The sequence below is a fragment of the Pangasianodon hypophthalmus genome, chromosome 5 (genome assembly GCF_027358585.1).
Source record: "Pangasianodon hypophthalmus isolate fPanHyp1 chromosome 5, fPanHyp1.pri, whole genome shotgun sequence".
In the NCBI taxonomy this organism is placed as follows: domain Eukaryota; kingdom Metazoa; phylum Chordata; class Actinopteri; order Siluriformes; family Pangasiidae; genus Pangasianodon; species Pangasianodon hypophthalmus.
This window is the reverse complement of record NC_069714.1, coordinates 11,359,210-11,375,120: the sequence shown is the minus strand read 5'-3', so window position 1 is coordinate 11,375,120 and position 15,911 is coordinate 11,359,210. Positions and strand designations below refer to the sequence as shown.

The window sequence follows — 15,911 nt, the reverse complement described above, 5'->3', positions numbered from 1 at the left end:
TAAAAGGCTCAGCTAGCTTTCAGTAGCCTAGCAGCAGCGCGCGCTGTTGTAGGCGTTACACGAACTGCTCGCGCGAGCTGTCACACCTGCTGACTGTCCGGCTAACATTAAACTAGCCCGACTTTACACGTGTCCACATACCGTGAGGATCCTGACTCTCCTTCCCATCCACGATCTGCGGTCGTCATCCAAAGGAAAAAAAAACCGTTTCCCGACTGCAGGAGCTAAGCATTAACTAGCTAGATGCTCGATTAGCTTGTTATTATTAGCGAGTAGCGTTTAACAGCAGGCGCGTGCGTGCTCCTTCACCGGCAGCGGGCGGCCGTATTTCATTCCAAGTAATAGGAAAATTTAGGGACTTTCCTGCATTGACGCAAATAGGTTGTGGTCATTTGTCATGGAGTTACAGTGAACAGCACTGGCAGAATAGCACCGTCCAAAGCTCTACCCTACACACCAATTACACACCATACGTTATACAAGATTCTTATTAAAGCCTCAGCCGCGTTATTGTGCACTGGAATTACAGAGTGTATATATATATATGTATATATGTGTGTGTGTATATATGTATATATATGTATATACACACACACTACACGCAGCTGTGAGAGTCTTAGTGGCGCTGTGTGGAACAGGCCCAGCGCGCGCGCGCCGCTGATGCCGTGGCAATAGCGAGATTAACGTTACCACCCTGTTCTCACAAACCCAAAGGGTCACCGCAGAGCAAAGAGTCTAAACACCTAAAGAGCATTTAACCTGAACAAAAGGTCTCGGTAAGAACACTAAATGCTGCTCCTCTCTCTGTCTCTGACTGTCTCTGGAAAGGCATCTAGCTCGTGAAGCTAAATCTGAGTAGCAGCCTGATCATCTGTCTCTGCCTGTAGCCCGCACAGCAGCTCCTCATCGCTGCTCCGCCTTAAAACGACGCCACCGAGGAAAAAAAGGTTTTCATAAAGATAAAGGTTTTCAGAATATCTGTATCTTCAAGTCCTCGAAGTGAATTTAAGCTCATTTGAACCTCCCATTTTGTTCAGGAGCCATGGGCACCGCCAGCCTCTAATGTCCATGATGCTGTTCCTGCAACAGCTAGCAGGCGCCTGACTCCGCCCCGTCCGCCTGACTCCGCCCCCTCCGGCCGCCAGCATCCCATCAGCGAGCGCCGCCTGGTAAAAGCCAGGGACTGTCGCAGAATTACCAACCACACGGACAACGTCAAAACCTCCCCTTTCCCACAGGCTACAGCATTTACCCACCGCGTCATACAACGGGCCGTTCATTAGAATAAAGAGCATCACCTAATTCTTATTTAAAGGTATTTAGGTTGTTATTCAGTAGCCATTTCTATGTATTTATTTATTCATCTCCAAACATCACATCCTGAAGGTATATAATAATGTCAAATTAATTGACAATCTAAGGGAAATAGATCAAACATAACATCAGACCATCCATTTTCTGTACTGCTTATCCTACACAGGCTCACAGTGAGCCTCAGGGCACAAGGCAGGGGAAACACTGGACAGGGTGCCCATCCATCACACAATCACACAACAGACAATTTAGAGATACCAATCAGCCTACAACACATGTCTTTGGACTGGGGGAGGAAACCAGAGTACCTAGAGGAAACCCCCAAAGCACGTGGAGAACATGCATACTCCACGCGCACAGGCGTGATTCAAACCCCCAACGCCGGATGTGGAAGGCATCAGTGCTAACCACTATGCCCCCATCAAGCAGAACAATTTTAGACAATTGAATTGTAGCCCAACTGTACATCTGAATTCTCTGACCTGGTCTTGTACCTGCATTTACACTCATTGTCAAATGATAATTTTATGTGTGTTGTATCTGAATTAGACCCTGATAAGATTTTAACCACAAATATTTACATGTGTAGATTCTAATTAGCCATATTAAAATCTGATTGCTGGTATTACACAAAATGCACAAACCAGCTCATTACTACCACCTTATCGTGTTCTTTCTCATTTGAGGTTGTGCAGTGCAAATGATGGTTGCCACAAATGCCGTAAAAGTTTTCATTTCTGTAAAAGTGGCTCCTTTGACGTCATGACTTTTGACCATATAATTATGATTTAATGTAAAAGAAGAGGTTTTGGTTGTTTACACTTTTTATTTAACATTAAACAGTGTCCCAAACCTTCAAGCAATTCTAAACATGTATTAGATGCACTTATACTTGTATTTTTATGTCATTAAAAATGCACAAAAGTAGGGCCATGGTACAAGCTGCCTGTCAAAAGGTGAGCTTCCTGTCTGCTGAGGCGTGCAGCTATTAATTTCATTAACTGTGACCCAGTCCTTGATCTGCTAGTAGCCCAGTGTTTCACTCCACTGTTTTACCTCACTATCATCAGAGGGTGAATTTATGGGATTTTTTTGCAAGCTGCAAATGTCATTAAGTGCAGACTGCTCTTGGAAAACACTGCCACTATGTGCATTTGAAGTACATTTGGGATTGATGACAAATCTATGCAGTATGAATGTGCTGTGATCTGCTGTAAGGAAATTTTCACATAAATAAAAAAGGATGTAATAATTGGGTTGAGAGAAAATAAACCACTGCAAACAGTTTTGTGGACAAAACATGAAAACAGAAAGGGAAAGGTGTTATTTTGGGAAAAGATCAAGTTAGATCATTAGTAAAGTTAACAGAATGGCATATGGCCTCAATAATAAGTATGAAAGTTTTAGATCGCCAGTGCCTAAAGGCTTGAAAGACTTTGTCACTCATTTAAACTATGGGTAATCTGGAAATAGTCCAGTCTAACCAGGGGGCATATCATGACTAATCCCCACTAATTTCACCTGGTTTAGTGATCTGTACCATGATACATTCTTCCCATCACACATGCTTACCTACTTGTAAAGAATTACTGCATTTATTCAATCTTAGTTTCATTAAGATCAAAATATGTTCTTTAAGAAACAAATAAATGATGAAATACAGTTCATTCATTCATCCTCAGTAACTGGTCATGGTTGTGGTGGTCCCTTGCAGGGCATCACACCTACACCCACACCCTCAAATACACCAATACAATTTACACTAGCCTATTCACCTACTAACAGTTTGCTAGGTGTAGGAAACAAGCATGAACATATGGGGAACAAGAACAAGAATATGAGGCTGTGATGGGCACAGACTCACAGAAACTGGATAGTTGAAGACTGGAAAAAGACCAGGTGATTTTTTTTTTTTCTCAACTGTCCAGTTTCTGTGAGTCTGTGCCCATGATAGCCTCATATTCTTGCTCTTGGCTTACAGGAGTGGAACCTGATGTGGTCTTGTGCTGTTGCAGGCCATCCACCTCAAGGTTCACTGTGTTGTGCATGCTGAGATGCTTTTCGGCTCACCACAGCTGTAAAGAGTGATTATTTGAGTTACTATATCCTTCCTGGCAGCTCAAACCAATCTGTCCATTTTCCTCTGACCTCTCTTATCAACAAGGTATTTCCACCCACAGAACTGTCACTCACTCCCTGTTTTTATTCTTCACACCATTCTGTGTAAACTCTAGAGACTGTTGTGTGAAATTCCCAGGAGATCAGCAGTTTCTGAAATACTCAGACCAGCCCATCCGGCATAAACAACCATGCCACAGTTAAAGTCACAGAGATCACATTTTTTCCCATTCTGATGTTTGATGTGAGCATTAACTGAAGCTCTTGATCTTTATCTGCATGATTTTTGCATTGCGCCACTGCCACATGATTGGCTGATTAGACAACCGCATGAATGTGCAGGTGTTCCTAATAAAGTGTACAGTGAGTACATATTCATAATGTTAAAATTCATAGCATTTCAACAGAAAATATAAACCATAGTTTGCTGACATTTGGCAAGGAAATGCTTAATCAAGCATTAATGTGAAGTTTTGAAAACTGATTTAACTTTAAATCAGGACAATAGGAAATAGAAAACGCTATATCAGGGAACACCTCAGCCTCACTTGCACTGTAGCTTAGCCACAGCACATTGTTGCCATCTGGTGTTGGCTAGAAGAGCATATCTTACTCTTCGAGCTTACTCAACACGTGGCTGGGGGGACCCCAAGGAATAGTTTTAGAAATACCAGTTTCTAAATAGTTAAAGTGTAATATTACCATCATAACCTGGATAACTTTCCATGCATTGCAGAAACATTTTCCTGTACAAGATATGTCCTACCCTTTCAAAACTCCCTTTATTACACACAGTAGTATTACATCTATTCACATTTCAAACTAGAAATGAAATTATTTAAAATATATTTTGTAATACTTATTATTACTATATATCCCACAGGAGGTGTTCAGTAAAGCTGTGAACACACACAAACACATGCACGCACACATACAAACACACTAAAAAATCTACATAGCTTTTAAAACTTATGCAACACTTTTGTTCAAGCTTATTAAAATCTGTGAGTACTAATTAATAGCTGTGAGTAAAAGGTTCACGTTTACACAGAGTTGAGATTAAGCAAAAGTATTAAGAGTATTAGTTTATTAGTTCCACGTTTGGTGTGGGAATATTTACTTGTGTCTATTTTTCTTAATTCATGTTCATTTTTAGCACCTTCTTAAAGCTTTGGTTAAGTCACATCTTGACTCGTTCAAAACACTTGTACCAAAAGCTGTTAAATAAAAGAGTCTTAATGGTTTTTGGTGAATAATCCAGCTTCACAGAGATCATCTGCATCACAAGCAGGCCTGCTGGTGACATCTTAGGAAAAAAAAAAAACATACCAAAACAGTTTCATGTTTTTAAAGCACTGTACATGTCATAACATCTTCGAGCTATGAAATCTCCTTGTGTCTTTTCATGTGAGGGTGTTCTATCAGAGTTCCACAGTTCGGACATGCCCACGGTGAGAGCCTGACACGAGGCTACGCACGCACTCTGAGCTCTCCAGCACGCTACCACAGCAGGACCAGTGTGGCTTCCCTGGGTGACCTTTATGGCCATGACCACAGCCCCGGAACCCTCCTGTGGAACAAGAACACACACACACACACACACACACACACACACACACACACACACACACACACACACACACACACACAGATACACAGATACACACAGGCAGACACACATCATAGAAGAAGAGAAAAAAGACACAGATACAAGTTAGTCTCATGAAAAAGCATTTAAAATACATATATATGTATACAGCTGTATACACGTATGCAGTTGAGTACTGAAATAAAATTCACAGCAACATAGACCAGACTGTGAGAGAATGTACAATGCCAGTCAAAAGTCTGAAAACATTGTACTTATGCTGCATTCGAGGCGAAGTTGCAACTTGTAACTCCCCACCTACAACTGGTAAAAACCACCAAAAATGCCTCCTCACTACTTTTAAATTAGTTTATAACAGTATTGGCTTTACATCAGTTAATATACAGACAGAGTACTTGGTTGCCACTATAACACTAACCATACTAATCGGTGTTTGGAAAAGGTAATCACCAACATTAGAGTTATCACTAAGGTTAGCTGGCTAGCTAGTTGCTAACGCTGCTCGCCATTGTCTGCTGTTGCTGCTGTACTGCAATTTCAGTCCAGCATGTAGAACAGCACCAACAGCCACTCAGGCCTGTTACTGTAAAAGTGCAGCTAGAGTAGCTTTTTATGAGCTTTACGTACTCTGAGAGAGCAAACAAAGACACGCTTTTATGAAGGCGTCCATGTTTTTTCATGTCAAACTTGCTGAATGGGAAATAATGTTGGCAATTGTCATGCTGTGAAGTGAAATACATTCTGAAAGCCAGCCCTAGCTGTGCAGGAATTAAAGTGTGCTGTACCTGGCATGGTCCCAGGACAGCCACACCGTGCCTCTTTAGCGCCTCCACTAGAGCAGAAGGAGCAACAGTGGAAGATGCCGTGGTGGCGCTGAAATTTTCTCTTCACCTTCAGCACAAAAGGTGAACCCTGTAGAGCAGAGAACACAGAGACATTAGTCCTGCACTGATGCAGTACTGGCACCACACGTTAAAAATCTGCAGAATCAAGCTGTTACCTTAACATGCTGTGCTTTAACACACACCCACACAGAGTAGAATCCCGGTTCCTTGGGTGTGTAGGAGACAGCATACGACCCATCACTGTTATCAATCACTGTTGTCTCCACTTTGCTGTAAGGCATGAAAGGCAGCGTAAAGAGGTGCAGTGTAAGTTTTTTAATTAAGAAATTAAGAATGTCAAACACAGACACATAAGCCTACAATGAAACAGATTTCCAAGAAGGTAGACAAGATGTTTTCACCAATGCACAAGTCAGTCTTAGTTTACATTTAGCAATTAACCTGCATCATTAAGCCATCTTAATGAAAGAGGAGGAACTGTATCATCCTGAATCTCCTCAGGGCGTGCAATCCAAACACAGGATAGCTCTAGTCCTAGTTCCTGTTCTAGGCATCTTCCACTGCTGCTCCTTCTGCTCTAGTTGAAGGCAAACGGCTACCATAAAAGGTTGCTGCAGTAGTCTGGAATGTGACACAGTAGCGCTCACTGGTCCTAAGGCCCATTACTTAGTAATTGTGGCTGCTTGGAGAATGGATCTTTGCAAGCTTGTGTGAAATTCCCCCAAACAGAATGGACTTAAATATTTAGGAACTTCAAATATCCTGAAACCTGTCTACATGTAGTAACATACACTGCCCGGTCAAAAAAAAGTCGCTGTTTAGATTTTAATAGGCAAATACATAAGAATCTATGAATGGATCATTAATAGTGTGATTATAACATTTCTAGCATGTAGACCATGTAGAAAGACGTATCATGGCCATATTCCAGTGACAGTGACATCAACACCTCTTGATGGAAATAACATCACAACATTTATTTCCATCAAGCGATGCATCAGTTTTTGGTCAAGATCTTGTATTGACAATGCAAGAGATGAGCACTGTTTAAAGTCTCCTCCAGCACATCCCAAAGACTTTTACTGAGGTTAAGGTCAGGACTCAGAGGTGCCAATTCATGTGTGAAAATGATTCTTTATGCTCTCTGAACCATTCTTTCACAATTTTAACCCTGACGAATCTTGGCAGTGTCATCCTGGAATATGGCCATGATACGTCTTTCTACATGGTTATTAAAGAACTAATAAGCTACACACTTCACCTTTTAAGATTAAAAGAACTGTTGCCAAACATATAACATGCTAGAAACATTATAATCACTCTAATAATGATCCATTCATAGACTCTTATGTATTTGCCTATTAAATCTAAACAGCGACTTTTTTTTGGGCCGGGAAGTGTATAATGGACAAATTTCAGAGAGGGGTTTCAAACTCACCACTCTTTCTTTTCTGTGTGGATTATGCTGACTAGCACAGAGTCTCCTCCTTTGCCCATCAGCTCCCCAGCAGAGTCCCTAGAGATGAGTGTGAACTCACACTTCTGGCCCTCAACACACTGTTGGACACCTGCAAATATATCACACAATATATGAACATTCACGAATGTATACATTTCTTTTCAAATTATGTGATATTGGGCTAATTCAAGGTTTTGGGCTGTCTGCCAGAAAAATTCAGCCTTTATAGCTGCAGCTGCTGTCAGATTCAGATACTCAGTCTCACAGATTTCCATTTACCAAATGGCACCAAAAAGATTAAAGACAGATGCATAACAGCAGCCCATTTTCTGATCAAACATCTCTCAGCCTACTTCAAAAAAGTCAATACAGTTAACACTCAATGACTGATTTTTGTTCATTGTACAGATTACCCCATCTATTCAATCCTTAAAGTACTAAACCACAAGAACACTGCATACCACCTCATCCCTGAATACAGCAAACTACAGAGAAACTGCAATATGCAGAGGTATTATTCTAAATGTATAACAAGGAACCACAATATCAGTGTGCTATTGCTTTCCCCAACACAGCCAAAGACGGCTTCTCTGTCACAGTTTCTATTTTAATCCTCATTCAACAACCCAGGTCACTCATCAAAACAGTAAGACAGATCTGTGAGATTTCTGTGAATATTATTTCAGAAATGTGACTATTTCTGAGAAATTCACTCAAGATGAATTACTGAGCGTGCTATTCCTACAGCTAAGTCTTGTTTTCTGAAATGCAATTAAAATAAATTATTACTTTAAAAACAAATATCCAAATTTATTATACTCATGGTTGCTGTTAATGCCATATCTATCTGCTTTTAGTGTCTCAGGGTCAGGTTTCCCTTTTAATAACGTGGCTGGTGACTGCACCTACATCAGACATGCTGAGACACGGCAAAGAGACGAAAACCACGACCGACACCACCAACTGAAAAGTTGTCATGGGAACAAGGAATGTCACCACCACATTCAGTGATCACTACATTCCAATCCTTCCCTTAGTCCTGTGTGTGTGTGTGTGTGTGCATATCCAGACATCAGGTACTACCTGGAAATTCAGTCGAAGTGTTCTCATTCCCAAGAATGTGTTTTTTGGACCAAATTAAATAATACAGCATGAAAGTCTACACCACATGTCAAGTTAAAGCGGCACTGCTCTTTCCATAGGAACACAATGGCATTGCTAGCGCAAAGCGGTTTTCTGCTTTTACCATCTGAAAACTGACGAAACAGTGTTTTCCAGTGTTTCACTTGTGCCCTCTGTGCGCTCGCCACTGGATTTTTTCTACCTATGTAATGTGAACTGAGCTACAGATGGGAACAGAACGCTTTATTTCTATGGTCAGAAATAACATCATCATCAATTAAAATACACTTAAAATTTATCAACAAAACCTCTGCTGGTAAATTAAAATACAAAGATCATTTTGCAAGATAATCCCAGCAGCTACGGTGCTCAGCCTAGCATCATTCAGTAGTGATAATATCTGCATACAGCTTATTCTGCAGCTTAGCAAGCTCCATTCTGCAGCCAGATAGAACAGCTAACCTGACTAATAGAATCCAGACAGAATCTTTGCTGGCCATCTTTTCTTACCTTGGTTAAATGCTGAATCTATCCCTCTTATAATTGTGATCTATTTATTTTATTTATTTATTTTTTTAAACAGATATCGGCCTCAATGCTTTCTACCCTTTAACTTCTTTAAAACTCTTCCCTTTCAGTGCTTTCTATCTTTCCTTAATGCAAATGCTCACTTGTGTAAAGAAACTAATCTCAATAGCTGCCTCAATCCTCACCTTCGCCTTGAATGGTGCACTTGCTGGGATCTACAGTCTTGGCCTGCAGAACTCCCACCATGGGAAATCCCTCCACCTGCCCTGCAAGCTCCTGTGGTAAAAAACAGATATTGCTACCACTGTCATGGCTAACAGGGGTCACGTGTGGATCATACCCCATCTCCAAAAGGCTCATTAACCGCCTTGTGGTTACTCCCTTCACGCTGAGGATCTCTGCCTCTGAGCCACATGTGAGCAAGCGTTCAGCAAAGTCAACACTGCCACGGATATCAAACAGTGCCTGCTGCAGCTGCGCCCTTTGCAGTTGGAGCTGATTGCGCCTCTGTAGTCTCAGATCCTCCAGGGAACGCAGAAGAGAACGGCAGTGAGTTGCCACAGCGCTCGTGTAGGCTTGCGCAAAGGCCTGGATTTCCCTCGCCATCTCCTCTGCCCGAGACTGCCAAGCTTCCTGGGAAACCTCCACACACCTCAGTGCCTCCTCCAGACGGACTAGACGAGGCCGCAGCCTCCTGGAAACCAGCTCCCGGATACGGTCGCCATGCTGATGTATGACCTCATGCGTGGGACTGCAGCGATGGTCCCTGTGAAACGTGGCGGCGCATTCCAGGCAAACAGTGAGATCACAGGTCTCACAGAAGAGACGCAACTCCTGGCCTGGGTGCAGAGAACACAGAACGGGTCTGGAGAGACGGCCCTGGCGCTTCAGCTCTTCCAAGCTGTGGATTGCATGACTGGATGTCTTCTTCTGTCTCCTGCTTGAAAAAAAAAAAAGAAAAAAAAAAAACATGTTAAACTGGTAATTGCTATAAATAATTGAAAATATGAGAGTAATTAATGAGATAAGTAAGACAGTGGCAAAACCTTGTCTTCAAAATATGCTCCTTGGCACTATAGGCATCACCAGACTTATTCTGAGGTGTTTTGGGTTGAGAAAACAGCTATGTATGTACTGTAAAAACACACTCACTTTCCAGTTATGTTTTCAAAACACTTTAACCTAGAGAATTTTGAAAGTAAAATTTCATGTCAGAAGCTGCAGGCAACAAATCCAGATTAAATGCTTACTTTAAAAGTCCAACTCCAAGAGCACAGCAACTAAATATAGTGTGCTCCAGCTACTTGCTAGTTTCATACACCTGGTCGGTAAAAAGGCTATTTGAATTACTGCTTGAAGGCTTCAAGGAGATTGACTGGGGGATGGAGTACAGCAGGGGTCCTAAATTCTGGTGCACTTAATTAAGGCTATGGTTCAGTCTCCAGTGAACATGAGTATGCCATACTCCCTCTGAAGACTCCACCCTACTCTGAAGAGTCTCTCTTTATAGGGGTCAAAAGTAAACTGGAATGTGCCATATCATCATTTTTCAAAGATAAAGTCTGTGCTGCGTTGCAACAATGACATCTACTGCAATTTAATAATGAACAGCAGTTTTATTATGCATTTGTAGTCCACTTAGTCTGATTTTTTTTTAAATGTATTGACACAAAAAGATACAAATCCATGAGCTGCGAGCTCTTATTTATAGTGATAGAACATGTAATCTATACCAGAGAAATTATGTGCCATATGAAGTGCCAACTTTCAGATTTTTTTTTTTCTTTTTACTTTTAGCTATGTTTTACTATTATTAAATGTAATGCTACTATTTTTTCATACTTGAACTTGATCTGCATGTAGCCTAGGTAAACTCACTTCCCCCATTCCTTTCAAAATGCCCTGGGTTTATCACTATCAGGTATTCTGGGAGTCATGGAAGCAGGGCAGTGGAGTGGAGAATACCTGGACTAGGTGTATACGCCATGCATGATTGGCTTTTATTTTCCCCAATGATGTCATTTCTTTTTTTTTTTCAATGGCTTGAACTTACGGCTTGATTAATGACTTGAATCACCAGGCCCTTCTTCAGGAATGAAAATCCCACACATTACAGTATTGGCTCTGTGTATTAGAGGTGGTGGCTATAAACTATAGACATATTGCTGTGTGCAAATGTTTGCACCCTCAAGGATTTTTTTTTTTTTTTTTTTTTTAAAAAAAGATCACAGTGTACCACAATTTTATAATATATCTATGGAAAAAAGAAGTTAAGATGAAAATGTGGGTGGCATGACGGTGCAGCAGGTTGTGTTGCCGCCTCACAGCTCCAGGTCCCCAGGTTCGATCCGGAGCTTACCGTCTATACACAGCTTCTGTGCATGTTCTCTGCATATCTGCTTGGATTTCCTCTGGGTTCTCCAGTTTCTCCCACTTCCCATACACATTCCAGTGGGTGGGTTGGCTATGCCAAACTGCTCCTAGGTATTAATGCATCAGACACTTTTTATGTATGTGACTCTTATTGCTGCTACATTACACAACAGTTTATAGTCCATTGTGCAACAGCTTTCCCACACAACACTGTTCGGTTGTCCTGTGTGTTTACTGTTCTGCGTATATTGTCCTGTGTATTTATTGTCCTGCACACATCTCACACTGTTGTGTATGTGCACCTTATGTACTCTTATGTACTGTTATGTGTTGCACCCTGGGGGTTGGGGCTCTGTGTGTGGAGTTTGCATGTTCTCCCTGTGCTTCGGGGGGTTTCCTCCGGGTACTCCGGTTTCCTCCCCAGTTCAACGACAAGCATTGTAGGCTGATGAGCATCTCTAAATTGTCTGTATTGTCTGAAAGGGTGTGTGAGTGTGTGTGCATGATTGTGCCCTGCGATGGGTTGACACCCCGCCGAGGGTGTCCCCTGCCTTGTGCCCAGGTTCCCTGTGATCCTGTGTAAGGTAAGCGGTACAGAGAATGGATGGATGGATGGTTGTGACCATCTCCTTTTCCATGAGCCATGTCAAGAAAATGGGTAAAGATCCCCAAGCAATGCTCAGTTAGAACAGATGTCAGAAAAATGGAGTTGGGTTTCGCTCAATTCCTTATGAGTGAAGTCGTAAGAAAAGATATGAAACTTAACTCTGCCCCTAAACTCATATGAACTGAGTCATGTGAGATGTTAGGAATCTGCAAGCAGGACACCAAGTCTCCGGGACAGGGTGGATTTAGTGATTTGGGGGCCCTAGGCAAAATAAAAGAATGGGGCCCTATTCAGTGTTTTAACGAAATTTACATTTTCCGCATACATTTTTTAGCATTAATAATAAAAAATATATAACTTGCATTTCTACGGGGCCCTTGGTTTCTGGGGGCCCAATGCTGTTGCCTGCCTTTGCCTAGTACTAAATCCGTCCCTGCTCCAGGACTGTCCTGAAAAACCAAACTCTTGCTTTACTTTAAAAAGAAGTCACAGTTTGTTTTTGATAGTGCTGCAGGGAAGGTAGAAAGGTGACACCTGGCTCTAGATGTTCCCCTCACTTCGTCCTAAGCGTAGAGAAACTTTTGCCTGAGCACTGCACGTCACACGTGTATGAAGTGAGCACACTGACCTGTGCGCCTGGCTGCAGAAGTCACACAGGTTGAGGCTGCACACCTCGCAGCGCTGCTGGGCCTCGGCCTCGGCGTCTCCGCACAGGTCGCACGCGGCGCTTTTCTCCAGCAGCAGCGTCTCCATGAACACCTCGTCCAGCGCCAGGGGGTCTGCAGCGAGCCCGTCCACCCCGGAGCGCGGCAGCTCCACCTCACTGTCGCACTCAGGACACAGCACGGTGACGGACTGCGCCTGCTCTCGGGCCGCACTCAGCGGAGAAAAGCGCTCCAGCTCGCGGATACAGTCTGCGCAGAACGTGTGCAAGCAGGAGAGGAGTTTGGGCTCGCGGTACATGCGCTTACACACACCGCACAGCGCTCTGCACTTCCTCACGTTCCCCTTACCCGACGTGTTGCTCACTCCAGGAGCAGATTCTTCCCCACAAGCCGACATCCTAACAGTCTGTTAGAGTGCAACTATCTTTAACAACGACTCTCCAAAACAAGCACTTTTAAACTAAAATATGCCTCGTTATTAAATTATCACAGCCTCGAAGTCTGTCCTACAAACACAAAGCAAAGTTTTACTTGCTCACAGGGTTGCCAGATATGCCATACAAAATCACCCTTTCAGAACAAACTCAGTGCAAAACTGCTACCTCTGGGCCTCCAACATTCAATCAGCTGCTTCACAATTGCCAAATACACTGAACATTTCAGAAAGTAACATCATACAGTACATAATTAACACACCAGCATTGTAAACACACATTTACCTTATTGCTTTTCATCATGGAACTACAATTTTCATTTTTTTAAAGAGACTGTCATAGGATGAATGACTGAATGAATAAACCGAATTACAGAAGCACAACCTAGAACAGTCAGTAAAAGTAGATTGGACTTCATCTGCTCGCCATCTAATCCCATTTCACCTGCTAATTCTCTACATTATCACAGTGCATACATCTGTTAATACACATTAACTCTACTGTTTGCATTAAAAAAAAACAGCTTACTTATTGCGACTTGTAGAAAAATACTATATAATCCTCCGACCCGAGGATTAAAAATCAAGACTTAAATCACAGTCTCGCGAGAAAACAGCGGATCAGGCAACATGCTTTCATACGTAATAATATTCGAGAACTTCGCTGTCCGACCAATCGGCGAACTCGCACGCATTTGTGGGCGGGGCTTACAGTGCCACGCGCTCTGACCGATGAGCAGCAGTGTCGCCATCTACTGATCTGCATCTACTCTGACCAGAAAGACTATAGGCAACATCATCATCATCATCATCATCATGAGAATAAGAATAAAACACAACTCTATAAATAGCCATTACTGACGTTTATTTAAGGTAAGCTTAAATGTTATTTACAGATAAAGTTGCAGGTGACATTTTGCAGCTGTTTTGTTGTCATTCATGCTTTGGTATACTGAGACCAAGACAGAAATGCCACAAGTTAAAGTTAAGTATCAGGAGATATTTACCAAAACCTTATGTGTGCTTTTTTTTACAACACAGTGTGAATCATGTCTCTGCTAACAGCCGATGCCATATCCACCGGATGTACCTTCAGTACACCAACATACAGAAAATGATGAAGGCTGTGCCAATCACATGTGATGTGACGATGTTGGGCGATGAATTAAATATGAAGTCAGTCCTTGTCAAAACTTCATTATCTGAAGAGTAAAAACAGCAGAAGTTCAAAAACCGCAGAAGATGATAGCTTTCCTAAGTTGTGTATGTTTCACTCACATAACACTGGCTCTATATCATTCATTCTCCTAACAGGCTTTAAGAAATGTCTTTTTATTGATCACAGATGCCATACTGAATAAGTGAGTAAAGCCATGGAGTAGGTGTCATATGCTGTGCAATGTCTGAGTAAATGTTTTCAATCTGGGTGAGTGCTAATGTCTATTTATTGTAGTTTGTCTATATACTTATGCATAGAAGTATGTGCAGTTGTACCTATAAGCACCAAAAAAAAAAAAAAAAAAAAATCAGTACCTCTAACTGTTGCTTCAGAGACAGCTGTGACAAGTGCATTCTGGATGATACAGGTGTAAGTCCCTTCAGTCACTTGGACTTGGAGGTCGCTCATTACTTGCACAATCCCCATCGGTATACTGTAAAACTCGGTGCTACTTTTTAACTGCGTTCCATTCTGGTCAAACCAGGTTACATCAGGTTTGGGCAGCCATCTCTGAGCGTAGGCCTTCAGGCTGTTGTTTGACCTGGTTATATTAGGAGCTGAGAAAGCTGCAAACAATAGATTAAGCACAGTGACTAACATTAGCAGTTGTGCTTAGCTGTGTATTTCCCTTCTATAAATACTACAGGCTTTTTATCTAAATAATTAAAGACATACTATGTAGAAGTTTCTTACCACCCACTCTGAGATGAATGCTGACTGTCCCGGTGACTCCAGAAGCAGTCACACTGCAGCGATACACTCCCTCATCCTCCATCCTTACTGTCCTCAAGAGAAGGGAAGCGTTGCCTGTGTGGATAGCATCTGGGAAAAGTTTAACTTTGTTTTTGAACTGTGCGTTCTGGTCCTGTAAATGATCTGCGTTGTTCTGGTATTGATAAACGACCCCAGTGAGACCGTCCTTTTGCCAGGTGATCGACACATCAGAAGAAACTTGGCTAGTTTTGGTTTGGAATTTGCAGTCCAGGATCACATCCTGTCCCAGGTTGCCCACAGGAAACGGTTTATTAGTCACCACAGAGCCCTGGGATACTTGGAACCACAAACAAATGTACAGAAAATACGATTATCATGAATGCAGTACACAGAAATATAGAAAAATAGACCAACACCTATCAAGTAGGAAATTTAAATTTAGACTAACCTGAAAATGCAATAGCCAAAAGGAGAATTATAAGTCCAGCCATTACAAATATGAGGACAATCATGCTGTAAGAGACAAATCAGCATATATGGAAACCAAGATGTAGTTTATATTTCTGTAAACGTTATTATCTGTACTAAAATATACACTAAAAGTAATAAGCATGTGCTTATATAAAATTATGTAATGTGATCTAACACCATAGTTCTGCAAATATACAAATACACAAACTATAGTTAATGATAAGTGCTAAAAATTTGTCTGAAAGATACCTCCAAAAGATGATCTGTCCAATCGACGCCATACTGATGTCATCGGATGCTGATTGTGGACTGCAGCAGTCATAAATCGATCACTGTATTTTCCATTCGTGACAGCCGCATGAGAAAGCCGTATACACTAGCAAGGGTCCACTTGGGTCTGTCAGCTTCATATTTAATCCCAGCCTGAAGCATGG

The 15,911-nt window shown here is 41.9% G+C and overlaps 3 protein-coding genes across 4 annotated transcripts in view; all 3 read right to left on the bottom strand.

Moving 5' to 3' along the window:
* Window positions 1–1,115, bottom strand: part of man1a2 (mannosidase, alpha, class 1A, member 2) — a 66,806-nt gene extending 65,691 nt beyond the window's left edge. The window contains exon 1 of one of the 2 annotated variants that reach the window (XM_053233983.1): window positions 142–1,115. The gene's annotated coding sequence lies outside the window, so the exon portion shown is untranslated. The remainder of the gene's footprint in view (window positions 1–141) is intronic. The other variant, XM_026912135.3, reaches the window with a different exon arrangement.
* Window positions 1,116–4,502: 3,387 nt separating this feature from the next.
* On the bottom strand, window positions 4,503–13,623 carry trim45 (tripartite motif containing 45). Its single transcript, XM_026948027.3, has 6 exons — window positions 12,604–13,623; window positions 9,181–9,932; window positions 7,325–7,454; window positions 6,042–6,156; window positions 5,827–5,953; window positions 4,503–5,002 (listed from the first exon to the last, which is right to left on the bottom strand). Exons 1-6 carry the CDS (start codon window positions 13,035–13,037, stop codon window positions 4,854–4,856), a joined length of 1,707 nt encoding a protein of 568 aa, XP_026803828.2. The 5' UTR covers window positions 13,038–13,623; the 3' UTR covers window positions 4,503–4,853.
* A 298-nt stretch (window positions 13,624–13,921) lies between these two features.
* Window positions 13,922–15,911, bottom strand: vtcn1 (V-set domain containing T cell activation inhibitor 1). The gene is made up of 5 exons (XM_026912992.3): window positions 15,727–15,911; window positions 15,455–15,519; window positions 14,986–15,342; window positions 14,607–14,858; window positions 13,922–14,275 (listed from the first exon to the last, which is right to left on the bottom strand). The coding sequence occupies exons 1-5, from the start codon at window positions 15,756–15,758 to the stop codon at window positions 14,166–14,168; spliced, it is 816 nt and encodes a 271-aa protein (XP_026768793.2). The 5' UTR covers window positions 15,759–15,911; the 3' UTR covers window positions 13,922–14,165.